General features: G+C 46.5%; 1 protein-coding gene and 1 long non-coding RNA gene across 6 annotated transcripts in view; both read right to left on the reverse strand.

Annotated features, from left to right (window-relative positions):
* Window positions 1-5,752, reverse strand: part of KIZ (kizuna centrosomal protein) — a 50,418-nt gene extending 44,666 nt beyond the window's left edge. For 2 of the 4 annotated variants that reach the window (XM_063327948.1, XM_063327946.1), the window contains exons 1-2: window positions 5,601-5,752; window positions 59-121 (exon numbers count right to left, since the gene is read on the reverse strand). In XM_063327948.1, coding sequence (XP_063184018.1) covers window positions 59-121; window positions 5,601-5,695 — 158 coding nt within the window. In that variant the 5' untranslated portion in view covers window positions 5,696-5,752. Of the gene's footprint in view, window positions 1-58; window positions 122-5,462; window positions 5,581-5,600 lie in introns of those variants that run through there. The other 2 variants (XM_063327947.1, XM_063327949.1) reach the window with 2 other exon arrangements.
* Window positions 5,753-10,880: 5,128 nt separating this feature from the next.
* LOC134512532 (uncharacterized) lies at window positions 10,881-17,879 on the reverse strand. 2 transcript variants are annotated; one of them, XR_010070151.1, is made up of 5 exons: window positions 16,700-17,879; window positions 16,152-16,183; window positions 15,791-15,850; window positions 12,197-12,398; window positions 10,881-11,553 (listed from the first exon to the last, which is right to left on the reverse strand). It is a non-coding gene; the product is annotated as an uncharacterized LOC134512532 (long non-coding RNA). The 2 variants fall into 2 exon arrangements; XR_010070150.1 differs by lacking the exon at window positions 16,700-17,879 and having other exon boundaries at window positions 16,152-16,476.
* Window positions 17,880-18,210: the final 331 nt, after the last annotated feature.

Below are 18,210 nucleotides of genomic sequence, written 5' to 3' on the forward strand. Positions count from 1 at the left end.
ATGATATCTAGGACTTTGTAATTAAAATAACCTATAAGAAGCTTTTAAGTAGGCTTACAGGTATGCATCAGACCTTATGTATTCCATCAGTTTTCTTTCTAATTCCAGCCTTTTGGCTTCACTGGAAGAAAACAAACAACACATAGTAAGATAAAACTACTTCACAATTTAAATTCTCAAAATGCAAGAAACAAAGCATTTCACAGAACATAACCTTTTCAGAACAGAGAGCACAATTTTGCTAGATTAGTAGTTTTACAGACTGACCTGCCAGCCAAGCTTATCACAAAAAAAAAACCAAACCAAAACCCACACAACACAACCAAACCAACAAAAAACCAAACCTCAAAGCTTTTACTTCTTTGTTCCTCATTGGAACAAGAGCTAGGTTGTTTTAAAGGGAAAAGATGCCTGAATGTGTACACATCCACACAAGACCCACCAAAATAGCCAGAGACTTCTGTCCAGCTTAAGTGGCCATTTCAAGTCCCTCCCGTCCTGCAGCCCCAGGAAGGGCTCTAAACCCCGGCACTGGCAGTTCATGAGTTCACCTCTCCCTTCCTTCCCCACCCCAAGTCCCAGAGCAGACCACTGTCAATGCAGGAACTATTTAGCTGAACTTGTTCAAATAGACAGCTCCCCAGAATTTCTCATAGGAATCTATCAACACATTAAAACAGATTTCCAAAAAAATGCAAACTCTTTCCTGGCTTACACACCCAATGTATTTTATTTAGCAATTTGAACTTAAAATCAAGTACATATTTCACACTTATGCATTAAAGCCAGGTACATATCTAGAGATATGCTAGCACTACCTGCCAGAACTTACTAAAGGGTAACAGATAAGTAACCATCAAACATATTTATGGTTGTAAAAATACTACAGGGCCATCTGTATCTGCTAAAAACAACGCAAGGGTATAGGCCCATGGGGATGATAAGGCTGCTTAAGAACAAACTCCATGCCTCACCCGCAATCTAGTTCAAAGAGAATCTATTTTCAGGAGGAGAAAAGAGTAAAGGCAATCTAATTTAATAATTATAAATCGCATCTGAAGATGAGCAACCACCCCATAAGCAAAAAAAATAAAATAATCAATTGATAAGACAGAAGCTTAGAGTATATTCCTGTTAAAAACCCTGCAACAACCAAAGCAAGTACCCCAAGTTGCTTATTAAAAAATGATATCAAATTCTTATTAGCCAGGAAGGCTGTACATGTGCGAGTGATGTTGGCAGATACATGAGATTGCATGCACCCATATGGCTAGGCATGCTTATCTGCGGGTTTGTGCATTCCCCTACAAATATGTCCATGTCATAGCCACACACATTTGCCTCCTCCCAGTTGCCCTGCACAGAGGAAAGCAAGGAAAAAAAACCCTTTCTGCTTCTTAGTCTGAGAGATCAAGGCATCCATTTTATCCATCTGATCCTGCCACTGCCTGAACAAGATTAGGTTTTCATGTCATGTATGCAATTTAAAAGCCACGCTTCATCTGGGATCTCATCCTTTCAATTTCCTTTTACATGATGGACAGCTAAGCAAAAGCAGATTTCAAGATCTTGTTTTTACACTTCTAGAAGTAATTTTCATGACTCAATGAAGAACACTGATATCCTGATGGATGTAAAAGCCGATGGATGTGAACAGCCATTGGCTCCAACCCTATTTCTCACTCTGATACTGCAGGTAGCACACCACATTCCTTGGCTCCTAAAAGATCGTTTCCTTTCTACTAGCGTGGCTTTTCGGTATCCCATTCATTAGTCCGTGCTACAGCTATTTAGACAGCACATGAATATATAAGTATGGTCTTCTCAAGGCAAGACAAAGCAGTACAGACAGCATCAGGTGAGAGCCTCTCAGCATTTGAGTATCATCATTATGGATGCCTAAAACGGTTACGCACCGCTTGCAGTGTTTTGCAACACAGCTCTGTCCAAGCACTGAATTAGAGGCAACCAAGACTTCTGGATTTGCTGCTAGCCCAGGTTCTGGGAAGATTCTGTCAGTGACAGAAGTGAAGCCTGAAGCAGTAAAGGGATCATTCTGACCACTCCATTGCACCACCACTTCTCTCTCTCCCCTTCTTTTTTCTTTTCTTTTTTTTAAAAAAAAAAAAAACACAAAAAAACCAAAGCGCTCTCTGCCTGGAACTTTCATTTGTTCACGCAGTTTTGCATTAGGTTAAAGCGGTGCAAATAGTCAGATATTGGCTTTTTCCTTAAATGGGCAAAAAGAGCACACTTCAGAATTTTTTAAAGATCCAGGTGGCTCTTTTTCAAACAACCATGAATCTTCAGTCTACAGAGAAAGAGTGTTAGTTTGGGATTTGAAAGCAGAATTAAATTCCCTGGTCGGCCACAAGCTCTCTCTAATCTCTGGCATTTCACCAGGCATCGATCCGTAGTGATATTTGATCCCTCACCTCCCATTTAAGCCAGCAGGACTTAGATGTCTCAATATTTTTGAGATACCAGGCCTTAGTCTCTTTGTGCTTCAGTTCCGCATCCATAATGTAGGAATAACAGTACTACTGTCATGATACCCTGTTGAGATAAGTACATAGAAAATTGTGCAACACTTGGGCACAATGCAATCTTCCCATAGAAGTAAGAAATGTTATTTTTACCGTTGTTTTTCTGCGCCAATCTGACATTAAATCAACTGTTGAGCACTGAGCTGCATCCACCTTACTAGCCTGGCCAGAACCTGCTCAAGCCTTAGCCAACTGTGTTGGTCCCCTGGGGGAGGGGCTTAGAGGGGGCCTGGTTAGCACCATCTTCTACACATAACTGATACCAGCAGATATTTCTGAAACTAATAATCCTACTTGGTTTACATTCTCTGTTCAGGACATCTCAGTATTTGTACATGTTAACTGCAAATCACCCTTAGCATGAAGCATCTGGCCTCATTGTCTGAAAAGCGAAGCTAATTGCAAAGTTAGTCACAGTGTTAAGTACAGCACTTAACTATATAATTTATTTACTTCATCGCCCACACTGCTCAAACCCTGCCTTTCTCACCAGCAACCACTGAAGATTAAGCGCTGAGTAATCACAACATGGTCAGGTCTGAATAGAACACAGAAGGTAAACTCTCTGCCCCATTTGATTTCTCTTAGACACCTCAAACCTAATTCTTTATAATTTTGCACACAACACAGATATCGCTGACCTGCATACAGAGACCTATGCATGCAGTAATTTTTACATTTTGATTGGACAAAGCATAAGCATTAGGAAATAAAATATGGCCAAAGTCTACGATGTAATTTAAGGTCCAGTTATGGGGTTTTTTGCACAAGTCTCAGAAGCTTAGTATCCGGTAGCTAATTTCTCAAGCACTTCAAAATTCGAGTATTTAAAGAAAAAACAGATTTATAAGAACAAGCGGAAAAGAAATATTCACGAAAACTCCCTTTTAGTTCCCCAAGACTCAGATGGGGGACATAACCAAGCAGCAGCTTCCTCCACCATATTCAAGCTCTTGCACATACAGCTTACTAGTAGTGGCTCATTGTTTGCCTAAGCACAACTGCTAACTGAAAGCAGGACTGCAGACAGGACTGAAACAGCTGTCAGGTACTTCACATCTTAGAACAGACAACTTGAAACTAGATTAGTGCGGAATTCCAAAGCAGGGCTTAAAAAGCTGAAATGCCCCAGTATAAAATTATATTTTATACTTTTAAAAGTTTAGATAAAAGGTATCACTTTAAGAAATTCTGAAGAGACAACTGCCTCTGCAGCACAGTTCCCAGAGGCAAGAGAAGCATACAACTTGCAATCCAGCATAAAAATTACTCCTTGTTTGTCGACACCAAGTACAAAAACTTATTTTATTTTATATTTTAAAGTACATACAACCAAAATGTGCCAGGCTGAAAAGGTCTGTTTATTATCACAAGACCTGTTAAGCTGAGTCTCCAAAGGTAACAAAGCTTATGCAATCATGCTGTCTGTTTGCCTGTAATTAGCCTTCCCCAAATAACTCCTGAACCTTTTGATAAAACCAAATTAGAGGAGCTGATGTCTGAAACTTATTAAGTTCCCAGAGGTGCTGAAGAAGGGAAGTCCATTAATGCAGTGTGAACTCAGCCACAGGCTCAGACAGCAGAGAAGCTACAAAAGAAGTGACCAAACTTCATGCAGACCAGACTCTCAGGAGGCATGAGACACATCTACTCATAACACAAGGGATATCTGCGCACAACACCACAGTTTAAAGCAGCAAGCAGTCTAGAACACTCAGATTTTAATCTTTTAAAACTTCATTTTCTAATGCCACAATTCAGATCAAGTGTCTTCCCTATCTAGAGCCCACATCTTTAATAATTTCTACACAATAAAAATATACTGTGTATATTCTTATCCAGCTTTTAAACAGCAAATTATTCTTGTTTTGTCTGCCAGTTGTCTTCCAGACCAGAATAGGATATTAGTGAAGATACACGGAGCATTTTTGTAAAAGCACTATCTACATGCAAGTTTAGATTCTCACGGCCATAGTGTTATTATTTCTGCTAATTCTGTACATTTGACATGCTAGCATGAGACCCAGAAAACCAAAGTCTTCTGTGTTAGACAGAAAACAGGTACTACTTAAAGAGCAACTTCATAACAGTATGCCATAAATGATCTCGAGAGACTTCCTCTGGCCAGAAAAAAAAGTGCTAATTGACACCAATTACTGTAGTTATTGCAGTGAGTAACAGGCCAGGAGCATCACTAATTGCACACAGCTTCAGAGCAACTAAGTGGTGATTGAGACCCCTCAGGCCAAAGCCCCTTCAGAAAGCTTGCATCACTACATACACTTGCTTTTTTCCCCGAAGCCAGATCCCCGTGAAGCACCCATAAATTGAAACACCTAAAATAACTTTTTTAAAAAGACTAAAAAGATGCCTGTAGGAGAAACACCTGTACATGCCCATTCATCAACTAGCCAGCTCTGAAATACCAGTATCTGTATTATTTGCTTAAAGTAACAAGTCATTCTGTAACTATTGCCAGAAGTGCTTCAGGAAAACTTCTCAGACAAGCAGTAACAGGTTTACAGCACTTTTGGTAGTCAACCAGTATGCTCAAACAGAAGTCATACAGCACAATGAGCAAGAACATCAAAATCAGGTGTTAACGATAAGCTAGCTTTAAGGACACATACACACACACACACACACCCCAATACGTCACCATAAGAAGATGCTGAAGTAGGTGACAGAAAAGCCCTGTCTGAGACACTGCTGGGGACCCTGCACTATTCCCCCCTCCCCGGAGAAAGCCCCTCCGGGCAATAACATCCCAAAAAGCACACAATGAACCCCTTTTTTCCCGGGGCGCGGCACTGTCACGTGCCCGAGAAGGCGGGAGTCCGCCTTCCCCCATCCCCTCCGGGGCAGAGACCCGGCAGCCACCCCCCAGGGCACACGGGAGACCACCCCTTCCCTCACCTCCCCTCCCGGCCCGGCCGGCGTGAGGGGAACCCAGGCCCACCCGAGGCCCTTTAGGGGCTTGGCGGGAGGGTCGGGCCCGGCGCGGACGCTCTTGCGGAAGCGAATCGCGGCGGACGGGCGTGGGGGTCTCCTCACCTGCGGCGGAGACTCTCCAGGAGGCCGCCGAGCCCCTGGCAGCAGGCGCAGCCGGGCCGGGGGGTGCCGGGGGCAGCCGAGCCGGGCCCGCTCATGCCGCCCTGTTTACGCCGGTGGCCAGAGCGACGGCTCCCGGCCTGCACCGCGGCGGCCCCGCCCCGGAAGTCCCCGCCCCCTGCGCACGTTGCTATGGGGGGGTGGGGGGGGGGGGGCGGCAAAGGGGCGGTTTCTCGCTGCCTTTATGGCGTTTTTAGGCCTTCGAGGCATTTTTAAGTCTTTAAAGGCTTGAAAACGCGGCTAACGGGAGCGTTGCTAGCGCGGGAGCTGTGAGAGGGGCTCCTTGGGCTAGAAGGCCGCGGCAGGAGTTTGGGGGCTGCTGAGATGTAAAGCATTTATCCAGAAGTTATTACCTCATCTGTTCGTATAATAGTATTGAATCTGTTAATTTAGGCATTACTACAGCAGTTAAAATGGCTGTAATGCCCAGTCAAGTCTGCAGACTGGTGCTGAGGAGAACTGGGCCCCAGCCTCTGGTAACCTGGGGCACGCCACTAAAGCAGTCTCTGGAAAAGAGAGAAAGTAGTGACTTTGCAAGGAGATTAATTCCAAAAATAATTGCAAGCTGCTGAACGGTTACAGTAACGAGGCCCTCCCTTTAGTAGTCTCTTTTGCTGAGTTTATTGTACACCATGTTTTTCAGGGGGAAAAAAAACTGACCAGAAAACACAAATGGCTTCTTCCCATTTCGATAGAAGTCAATAAAATCCTTGATTCCTCCTTCTCTGAATCACCACTTTGTCAAGCTGTCAGAGGTCAGTGGTGTCCTGTCACCAAAATCCATCCATCAGCAGAAAAAGCCACACCACCTTGAGTGAGCGCCGGACCAGCCCTGAGAAACCCTGCACCTCAATCCCCAGCTGGTAAACGAAGTAGAAAAGAAAACCACGTTTGTTTTTTTTTTTTTCATTTTCAGATAAAAACTTAGGTCGCTTTGAAAGAAACGAGTGCTTAAATTCCAGGGCCCCAATAAAGAAAGTTCAAATACCCTGAAAGCATTTGAATTTAAGGAGAAGAAATGCTACATCAACAGTCAAAGTCGCAGATAGCTATGAAATGCTTAAGCATAATTAGAACACCAATCGGTATACAAGTAGTACGAGATCATCATCATAATTACCCTTCATTAGAACTTCTGTCCGACAACTGCCACATGAAAGCATCGGCTGCGGTTGTGAGGTAGTTGCGGCACGGCTAGGAGATGGCTCAAGCCACGTGCCAGCGCTGGGGGGGACTTGGGGGGCTCAACAGCATCGTGACAAACTTTCAGGCTTGGGGTTCCTCTGCCAGGTTTCGGTGTCATGCAACAGAGTTCCTTGTATTTTTCAGCACCTTCAGCCTCAAACTTGGATAAACCAAATTTAAATGTAAAGTAAAAAGCTTTGCTGAATTGATGTAGCGGTACTTAGCAGTCCCCAAATTAGCTTCTGTCACTTGAATAACCATAGCTGCTGTCTGGCTTAGCCTTTGCATATCCACTATAAATAAATGGCTCAATAAGATATGGAAGGCTTTAGCTCATGTAAGAGCTTACCTACTCAAGAAAACACATAGGCAAAGGATTTGCAGATTTGGGAGCCTTTTATTATTGAATTCACATAAACCACACTCATAGTAAAAGACATGCTGTTCTTTCTTGCTCTTCTGTGTATTGAAAGCAAAGGTGTGTTGTGGAGACCTCCGGCACAGCGTTGAGTTCACATCTTCACAAGAGCTGACAGGTGAAATCAGGGAAATCTGAGCTTGCCTGTATTTCCAAAGTTGGACATTTTTTCCCCAGGTGGACCTGACTTTGCAACCCAGGTCCACCATGGCTTGCCCTTTCCTTTAAAAATGCGTAGGGGAAAAAAATGGCCCTTCGGCATCTCAGCTGCAGACACGATCCCCTGCCCTCCTTGAGAGTTACTTGTAGTACTAAGACTTCTCCAGAGCCTTTGTATCAGCATGATGTTCCTGCTCAGTCATGGGGGCAGATAAAATGAAAATAAAAAGGTTTTCGTGGTTGCTTCATAGCTAAATTGCTTTCCCCCTCCCCCCCCGAAGGTCCCTCATAACAGCTCTCATTGCTAATATCAACATCTAAATAAATAGTCTCCTCTTTGACACCAAGGTGAGAAACTAAAAACTTGTTATTTCAGAATGTCAGCCATGAACCGCGCTCTGTCGGCCTGACACATATTTTGAATGCATCGCTGATTGTCAGTGCAGAAAACTGACGAATGCTGTATGGCATTTGAACAAGAAAACACCTTCATATACTACAAATTTGTTATTTTTCAAACCAGGCAAAGAATCTGGCTTTCTTAAGCCTGTACCAGTGACATACCAGGTTTGGTTCTGGAAGACTAAACTGCTTTTAAAAATATTTGTGCTTGCTAAAATAATATCAAAAACTTTCAAATGCTTCTAGTGCTATCTAAAATTATGAGCATACATTGTATTTACCTACTGGAAAACCTTATTCCCACACTACGATTTCCAGGTTTCAGTTGAAAGGGGTTGATCTCCACCTGACAGCTCAGCGCGGGAGGTGAGATTCGTAGGACTGCAGAGTTTATTTCTTTAGTGGACCTTTCCAACCCGGGTAGGTTTTGGGGTTTGTTTTTTTTTTTTTTAAGTTGTGTTTTTAGTTGGAGCACATGTGTGGGGCTGGGGGCTCAAGGGCACTCAGTTGCACGGTGGCACAGGAGCCGCTGCTCAGGAGGAGGTGGGCTGAGGCGCCGACTTGGAGAGCCTGCCCACCTCCCACCAGCATCTCCCGCTCCAAACCGCTTAGCCGGGGACACGGGCAAGGGACAGCGGAGGGTCGTCTAACTGGGGAGGAGCTGGGAAGGAGCGTTAGAGATCATGGTGACAAACTGAGAAGATGGTGGCAAAGTGATCCCGGCAGAGAACAGAGGCCAGGAGAGGCTGGGGGGGGGTGGTGTGTGTGTAGTGCTAACGGGGACGGCTAACCTGTCCCCGCCAGTCCCAGCACTGCGGGCAGCACGAAGGAGAAGAAAAAAAGTAGAATGAAAGACGAAACAGAAGAAAGAAAAGCAGACAGGGTTAAACACTCTGGTGTTTTATTAAACAAAAAAAATAAGGAAACAAGGAGCCTTGGCCTGGTCCCCCCAAGATACTTCACCTTTTGTTCCTCTGGCCCTTCTGTTCCTTGTCTCGGTGCAGGGCTCACCCTCTGCAACCCCAGGCCTGCGACGTGATCCCCAGCGCTGACACTGATGGGCTCATAATCGACTCCAGAATAATCATTACTCACATCCCTGATAACTAACATCAGTACCCCATCCCTGAAAGCCTACAAAGAGGAGTGTTTTGTTTGTGTTCTCCCTTCAGTACTTAACACTTCTTTTAGATTGTTTTAATTTAATTTTAATGTAATCTGATAAGAGCTGTAAAACTGTCAAAGAAATCTGTCTCCTTCTGTCTTATTAAATGCACTTTGAATGAAATTATGGGGTTTTTTTTCCCCAATAGCTGACAAACGAACGTATCTCTTGATTCAAATGCTGGAATTGACGTGCACTAATCTAAACAGCTTTACACACTCTTTTTAATTTAGGGAGTAAACCATGTGTGCTTTTAGCATCCTTCTTTCCTCTGGAGATGTAACAGCATCCTGCAAGGTGCAGAATTTGCCTCATTGTGATGAGCATCTGGCCGCAGGGTGCTCACCTGCAGGAGGAAAAGGGGATGAAAGAAAGAGAAGAATATGAAAAAAGAATATATCTTTGTAGGGGAAAACAGGGGTGTCAATGCACGCTTCCAGAGACAGCCTGTGTTGCTTCCTCACAGTGAAAGGCTCGTGGACCAAGGCGTCGCCCTGTGTCCCCACGCTTAAGGGCATCACCGTGCTGGGCCCAGCACCACATCTCTGACGGTTTGCAGAGCACCTTCCCTGCTGCAAGAGCCTGATGTATTCTGCCGCACTGGCAGCGGCGCTGCCAAAGGAGCTGGTCCAGCCTGGAGCTACATCCACAGAAGGACCCGCTGTCTGCAGTAGACCGGAGAGGTTGATGTCAGGACTTGAAGGCACTGCTGCACCTAGAAAAACTGGAGGAAAAAATAATGCCTTTCTGCCTTTTCTACTGCTGTGATCTTTCCAAAGATCTCTGCTGTAGTTTTTTCTGCCCTACTTATCTCTTATCTACTCCATGCTTTTTCTTCACAGGTGCTACAGATCATCGGTCTGTCTCCCCCTTGGCCTCTCCCCTCTCACCCATCAGTGGCCCTTGACTATGTCTATCAGAGATCGCTGTCACAGGGTTTGCTGGTTTTCCTGCGTGATGGATCCGTGCACACGGTGTACCTGCTGCAGATTGTCTGCCAGGCTCTGATCTAAAGCCAGAAAATAGAGGGGATGCCACTTGGTCCGGGAAAGATGGGAAACTCTATGCAAAGCAGAAATTGTCGGTGTCCTCGTGTAAGGTGTGTTGGGACAAAGCCTCACCACGCTAGCCTCTGTATAACCTCCCCCCGCCCCCCCAACACTGCTGCCGTAACAACGATGATGAGCTTTTACAGATTAAGGGCCCTCTCTGATTTTAGCTGAGTTTCAACTTAACATGAGAAATACAAATATTGCTTGACAACGCCTGGATTAGAATAAACCAAATCACAACTTCAAAAGCATTAGAGAGAAATCATTGATTAAAACCCAACAGGGGCGATTAGCTGCAAGCACCCACGTATACAGCAGGCACGCGGATGAGATATGAGAGAGCCCGAACATTTCATTGCCACCATTTTGCTATTTCTGCCAAAACACAGCAGGCTGGAGAAAGGGATTTGCAGAAACACAGGCTGTGATGTATTGAAAAGAGGTTTTTCCTCTCTGGGCTTATTTGATTTCTGAGAGGGACTGTACATCTAGCTAGAGCTTGCCCACAAGTCAGGACAGAACTGAATACATTTTCTTTCTTTCTTTTTTTTTTTTTTTTTCCAATTAGATTCATAATACGTGCCCTTGTAGCTATGTAAAAGACATACAAAAAATTTACATAATGCCCATATAAGTCTTTTTGTTAATGAATCAAGTCCCAAATGAAGAGCACTAATAATACATTAGTAATCAAAGAGCAAATAACACCAGTGAACATATCTCGGCAGAGCAGTTGTGTGGATCCATTTCCGACTGTCAGTGTCAATGCATGGAAATAGTAATTAACATGTTGAATTTAATGTTTAAATTTTAATAAATTTAAATGTAATAAAACGCTTTTATTAAATGTTACAGTTTCTTGAAACCTATTATTACTCATTTCTGATGCATAAATAGGAAATACATTGTCTTACTGAAGAAGGCAGTTTTTGCTGTTGACAGGACAGGTGAAATGAGTTAACACAGAAGCCAATGATAATGTCTGATTAAATAAAGAACAAGACTACAGCATTTAAAACTACATAATGTTTATTAAGAATATAAGGGCCTTATCCAAAGCCTATTGACATAATTGAAAGTCTCTAGTAATGTCGTCACCAATGATTTTTTAATTAATCCTGGAGACTTTAGATACAAGCGCGTGCCATTGTTTATGGCTCCGTGTTGTTAATGAGCAACAGAAATGGCATGGGGAGGGGACCAGTTTATAGAGACCATTTGCCAGGAAGTATCCCTCCTCTCCAGCCATCTCAAAGTGCTTTTTGAGTCTCCTCTGCAGTATATGAGGCTCCAAGACCAGAAGGGATCAGGTATGACCTGACTCAGGCTTTTCCAAGGCCAAGGATGTGGAGAGGATGGAGGTCTGGGAGATTACGCGTCTCTCTGCTTTCCCAATAATTCAAAGTCACTTCATTTTCTAAGATGTAGGCACGAGGAATTAACCAATCTCCATTTAAGTGTCTGCTGTTGTCTGAAGAGGAAAGAGGAGATTGACGGTGTTGAGTTTCCCCGTCCCTGGAGAAATGAGAACTGAGTTTAGGTTTTCTGACATGCGAGACAAGAGGCTGAATTTGAACGAGGCCACGCGCAGCAGACCGTCAAAAGGCTCGATTCCCGTCTCTCTGAAGTCACCTATGCCTTATGCTCTGGAGCACCCCGTACAACCACTACTTTAATTTCTGTTGCTCAATCTGAAACAATTCTAATGTATTTCTGTGCAGGAAAGACTATTTTGTGCTATTTTGGATGATTATGGAATGTCTCTGTCAGGCCTGCAATAACTGAAAAGAAAGCAGGAAGAAGACGACAGCTCAAAAACACGTAGCCAAAATTAATCCCACACCTGCCCATTCGGTTCCCACAGCAGGGAGCGTTACTCTGCTGCGCACGCTGCAGCTCGGCCCAACGCGTCACAGCCCGGTGCGAGGCAGAGCCCGCCACACGTCGCAGCCCACAACCAGCAAGAGTTCAACTTCGTTACAAATTGTGGGGTGGAGAATATCCAGCATGGGGGGGTCAAATCTGCCTCCACCAAACTCTCCAAATGAATGAATGCCTCTGTGTGCCCGAGTGTCTCACCACCTGGCCTGCACCCGCACCTGAAAGTGGAGATTTTGCACCCGAACATTTTCCTAGCCACAAAAGTGCCCTGCCTCACCTTCAACATGCGCCCCATTGCACCAAATCAAGACGGTGCCATGTTTTTGCCAGGATCGTCCTTCTGGAAAACAGCAGCTTCATGGCCACATTGTTCCCAGCTCTCCATCCACCGTCCGTTCTCCATCTCCAACAAGCGAGGCAGGCAGCGCAACCACAGGTTGGCCAGTCAACTCCATCTTTCTTGATCTTAACACTGGCTGCTGGTTTGAAGGACAGAGATCTATCAGGCTCTTTCATTAGTATTTTAACAAATGAGTGGGTTATTCCCATGTACTGACTGAAATACTGAAAAAGTTTTCCTTCTACAAGTCATGAAAAATTAAAGAGAAAATGTAAAATAACCGGGAAATTCTTTTAACTGAATTAGATAACGTTTTCCTTCTAGCTCCACGTTTTATAGCAATCTGTTTTGAAGAGTTGCCTTCTGCGTTGACAGGGACAAGGCATTTAGACAAGGTAAAAAGCCTGGAAGATCCAAAACCCCAGACTCAAAGGGAGAGCGTCTGGCCTATTGTCTGTTTTGATTAATGAAGCCTTTTGCATAGTGAGATAATATGATGTTTACTGAGCAGGGAATGCCGCCGCGCAGCAGAAATATCAGAAGCATGAATAATATTCAATATGATAACGACATCAATAAGCTAATCTATGTATTACTGGATTCGGCTCAAAAATGCCTCAAATGATATTTGTTTATTTCATAATTGTCAGCCACTTTGATGCACTTGTCGTCAGGTTCAACAAGTGCTCCAAGCTACAAGGGTTTGAAACAAAGGGAAGCACTTGGGCGAGCCTTGCAGTTTAGTGCTGTTTGGGGCAAGGGAAATCAGATCCGACGGCTGTTCCGAACCGACGGCACAGGTAGCGACACGCTGCTCTTCAGACAGACGTTGACAAACAGAGAGTCTCTTGAGAATCCCTCGATACCGTAAACCAAAATATTTAAACCCTGTTAAAGACATTTATATTTCAGCATGAACGTTTGCAAGTCATTTAAAATCAGCAAAACAGCAGTGGCAGCATACATGGAAAATAAACGCATTCCGCTGAGCTAGAATTATGTGGTCACTGTTTGGTTGCTCTCTCCATTTTATTTTTACTTCTGCCTGAGGTTTGGAGCAGAAGGTCCGGACCCTATGAAGTGCTGGAGAAGCTGGCTTGTTTTTCAGCGAGTGCTATCTGGACAGCCTGGCCAAATTTAACGCGGAGTAAGAACTATACACTGCTTCTCTGAATTCTCTATTTATTTGAAATAGACACGGGATTTTTTTGCTTCCTGTCCCAAACCACCATGCTGTTTTTCTGTGATTTATTAAGCATTTCCCCCTCTGTCCTGTGCGGAAGATTGTTCTGGTGGTGAATGAAAGGGTCCATACATATAAACTGCTCATTCATTTGAAAAGCAGGAGAACAAGCATAAGACTATTATATTAATTAAACTGTGTCTGCTCAGAACTCGACATCGCTGGTCCCTGCCCTCTGTCCTCCATTTAGTATATACAATGGTAAATAATCACGCCAAACATAAAAAGGAACCTGAGGCAGAAGCTGGCAAAAAAGCTTGAGATGGAAAATATTTCAACAGTGCATTTAGATACTACTCGAAAATTCGTTTCGGATCTACTTTTGAGGAAATACTCGTGTCAGTTGGGTCAGCAGGTGGGATCTGTGAACAGCAAAGGTCTGGGCTGACTTAGAGGCTTAAGGTTCAAAATGTTTTGCCCGTTTGCAGACACACAAACCATACAGAACCTCTCCAAGCGCAGGACGGTGGCCTGGAAGGTGCCCTGATCCCATTAGGAGAAGACCAGACCCTGGGGGGGGGGGGGGGGGGGGGGCCTTGAGCGTCTGAACGCGGCCCTGAGCATTGGCCTGCCGCTGCCCCCCTCCCTGTCCCCCCTTGTGCAGCTGTGACATGCCCCGAGTAACTTCGGCTGCCACAGAGCGAAGGGCAAGTTCTTGTCGTCCCCCCCCCCGGCCCCAGAGCAGCACAGACAATGGCAGTCACCCAGTAAACTTTTTAACGAGCAAACCTTTATCTTTGCTCAATTAATACGCTCCGCTCCCCCCCCCCCACTTCCCCCCCCCCCTTTTTTTTTTTCCCTTCCAGAAGTGCATTTATTTGCTGCTCCCCGAAGTGCCCGGGGACGCGCTACCAGCCCGCCCGGCGCTGGCGTGAACGCCCGACCCTTTCCTAGCAATTATGCAGTAATTAGCCCAAATCTGGGCTGGCCGCTCCGCTCCGCGCCCCGCACCGCCCCGGCGGCCGGGGCCACACCGACCCTCTCCCTCTCCCTCTCCCTCCCCCCCCCCCCCCCCCCCCCCCCGCCCCCGCCCGCGTGGGCGAAAAGGCTTAAAAAGAAAGAAAAAAAAGGGGGGGGAAAAATACAAAATAAATAAAATAAAAATCAAGCAACCCAAGAAGCCCCGCAGCTCCAAGCAAACAACCGAAGGAAAATCCCCTTCACCCGAAGGGAGACGTGGGGGAAAGCGCCGATGTAATTTTTCGGGAGCTGCTGCAAAATTCCCGTTCGCACCTTGGCTCCCGGGGTAACGCAGCCGGGAGCGGTCAGGTCCCGCTGTCGCGATGCTGGTGACCGGAAAAAAAAAAAAAAAAAACAAACAAAAAAACCCCAAAAACAAACAAACAAGAAAAAACAACCCCAAACCAGCGAAGGAGCCGAGCAGCCGCTCCGCGACGCTGGATGCCACCGGAGCGGGCGGCAGATGCCCGCCGCTGCCCCGTCGGGAGCGGACTCAGGTAGGTCCCGCTAGCTTTTCCTTTTCCTCCTGTTTACCGCCTTCATTTCTCTCTCTCTCTTTTTTTTCTTTTTCTTTTTTTTCTTTTTCCCCCGCCGTTTCCCTGAAGTGATTTAATTCTGGTGATTTTATCATTTCGGCAGCGCGGGCATATAGCAGCCGGCGAAAGGGACGTTCTCTCCCATTAAAAATCAGGGTATTTCACAAAATGAAGATGCAGCGGCATTCCGGGGAAGGGAGAGTGTTGCCAAAGGCTGAACGGGACCGACAGGAACTACTAATAATTTAAGGCAGCGGCTCATGCGACCCGACGGCCGGACGGGAGACTGGCCGTCTGCTGCGGGGCTTGAAACGCGGGTAGGGGCGAGGGCAGCGGGGGGTCAGAGCACCCCGAAAGCCGCTCCGCGGGGTGGGCAGGGGGGCACACGCAAGCTGGGCTTTCGGGGGAAAACGATGGAGAACCGGTCTGGCTGCCGCGGCGCGGGAAAGGACGGGATTTCCTTTTTCCCAGCCCCATCCGAGGGGCTGCGGCGAGGCGGGGAGGAGGATGGCGGCTCCTCGGGTCCCCGCGGCCGTGTCCCCGTAGGCAGGAGCCCGAGGTGGCTCGGCGCGGGGGGCGGACAGCCCTTCCAGCTCCTGCCCGACCCCCGCTCGCCCCCCATCCTTTAGGCAAACCGGCGTCCAGGACATTTGCGCGGGGCGCATCCCGCCGAAGGGAAAGTGGTGTATTTTTTTTTGCATCAGAGATACTTCTTCCGCAGACACCCCCCCCCCCCGCCCCCCGGACCCTCCCCCGCCGCGGGCATGGTCCTGCCGCGTTCCTTCTCCTTACCTCGGCTCCTCCGCGGTGAGATGCCGCCGGCGAGGAGGGTGTCAGCCCCGGGCTGCTCCCCTGGTACCCGGCACGGCCAGCACACCGAGGCAAGGAAAAAATAATAGGGATAATAATAAAGAGTTAGGATTTTTTTTTTTCCCCCCAAGCCCTCCTGCAAAGATCGTGGGGTGTTAATGTTGGGCATGCTTCCCCCCACCCCAGCTCCGGCGTCGGGACCCCCCTTCCCTTCCCGGTGCGGGATGCCGGCGGTACGAGGCGGGAGAGCCCCTCTTTCCTCCCCGTATCGATTTCAGCCCGGCGCTGATAGCGTTTAGGCCAGGATTGGGGTATAATGGAAATATCATCAGGAGACAATTACCTTTTCAGAGCATTCTCTTCTCCTCCCAGACACTGTTATTTGAGAAATAGGATCATTTGATTTCATATTGCACTAAATAACACCCAGCCGTCTCAAATTGCCAGCTTCTTAAAAGCCACCCATTGGAATAAATTGCAGAGCGACTCTTTTGGCTCTGACTTCTTCCTCCCCCCCTTTCTTCTCCTTGGCGGAGCAATATTATCGGGAATCAGTCGGGACGAGGGCGGCCGGGGCCCGGTGCTGGCGGGCAGGTAAAGCTCAGCAAAGCACCGGCTCCCTTCATAACCGCTCAGCCCGACCTGTGCGGATTTTGCTCCTCTTTTTCTTCCCCGCCCGCTTTTTTTTTTCTTTTTTCTTCCCCCCCCCCTTCTCCTTTTAAAGCAAGATTTTTTCCCCCATTCCCTCCTGGGTCCCGCGGATGCCAAGGTGCGATGTGCCTTTAAGGCTATCAGTGCGCGCCTGCTAATCTGGTCATCACAGGCTTCATTATATCGGTATTAATGTCATCCGCGGATTACTAATTAGATTTGCGGGATAAATGAAATTACCCGAATGGGCTGCCTGGGAGGGGGAGCGGAGTCTCACGGCGCTTCCCGGGAATTACCGGGGGGGTGGGGTGGGGTGGGGGGGAAGGAAAAAAAATCCTTTTATTCCACCCCCCCCCTTTTTATTTTTACCCCCCTTGCCCCCACCCCCCGGCCAGGCCGCCCCGAGCCCCCCGTTCCCCCGGCGGGGCTGGGACTCGCGTCCTAATCGTGTTCTCCTCCGACAGACACTAATCAAGTAATTTCCCAATCCCAGCCCCATCAAATTGCTCTTTAGCTGTTGAACTGTGGAGTTTTGCTCCTCTTTTCTCATGCTAATCAAGCCCATTCAGCATCTCTCTGTGAGGCTATTTGTAGTGGAATAAATCTCCTTGTTTGCCTGCTGCATGATTAATTGATATTGTTGTATGGCTTTTGTTTGGGCTGCGGAGAGCTGAAAGGCAGTGCATATTGGATGTGACGAAAGGAGCTTGAAACATCATTTCGCTGCTGAGGTCTTTCAGAGGTCGAGGGATAGACCGATCGCATTATTCATCCTATTTATTTATCCTTATTAGAAAATATGATGAAAGAATAAGGCCCGGAGTCTTTTTTAAACATTGACTAAACAGTGCATACACAACCCCAATTAAAAAAAGTGCCCAAGATGAGGCCTTTTCTCCATATTAGAAAAATAGCTCTTTTTAACGAGGACCAATTAAATCGTACTTCATTTTACCTGGGATCTCACAATAGACTTGACAACAAATTGCCTTTCTTCTTCACTGTTAATTACTGGCGGAATCAGCCCTGCTCCCAGCGGCGTGAAGTCCTTCCCAGAAAACCCTCCCAAACCCTTGGCCGGACCCCACAGCGGCAGAACCCCCAACCCACCAAAACCCACCCGAGATCACTGTGGGCCTCCAGTCATCTCCCACTCCAACCGAAGGTGACGTGAGCCAAGCCGGGCCCCTCCGACCAAAGTGTGTGGAGCTATTTCAGCCCGGCCCTGGCCTCCATTCTCAGGCCTCCCCCGCGCCCCCCACCCCCTCCGCTATTTTAAAAACTGTGTCCGGACTCCCAGGGGACATCGCTGCAACCGGGAGAATCAATTAAATAATCCCGGTCCTTTGCTTCTCCCACAAATGGCTTTTTTTCCCTCCCCCAAATATTTCCTTTTCCAAGTTCCTTTTCAAAAAGGAATCAAAAAAAAAAAAAAAGGAAACAAAAAACCAAACTGAAGAACAACAGGAAAAAAAAGAAGGGGGGGGGGAGAAAAGAAAGAAACTGTTCTCCTTTCTTTTCCCTGTATGCAGGGTAATTGATAGGCTCTATCAGAGGTCAGGATTTGCATAAGAATTAAGAGCAGTAAATTAATTTAATATTCCATGCACATCTCCAATTATTCCTGCAGACCTTTGTCTCCGCGGCTGGCAGAGAGAAGGTTCAGCTGCTCTTCAACCAAACAACATCTGTGCAGTTAATAATTTGATAAACAGCTCATACAAATAGTTTCTGAATTATCTGCCAACCCA

Source organism: Chroicocephalus ridibundus, chromosome 3 (genome assembly GCF_963924245.1).
Source record: "Chroicocephalus ridibundus chromosome 3, bChrRid1.1, whole genome shotgun sequence".
NCBI classification, from domain to species: Eukaryota; Metazoa; Chordata; class Aves; order Charadriiformes; family Laridae; genus Chroicocephalus; species Chroicocephalus ridibundus.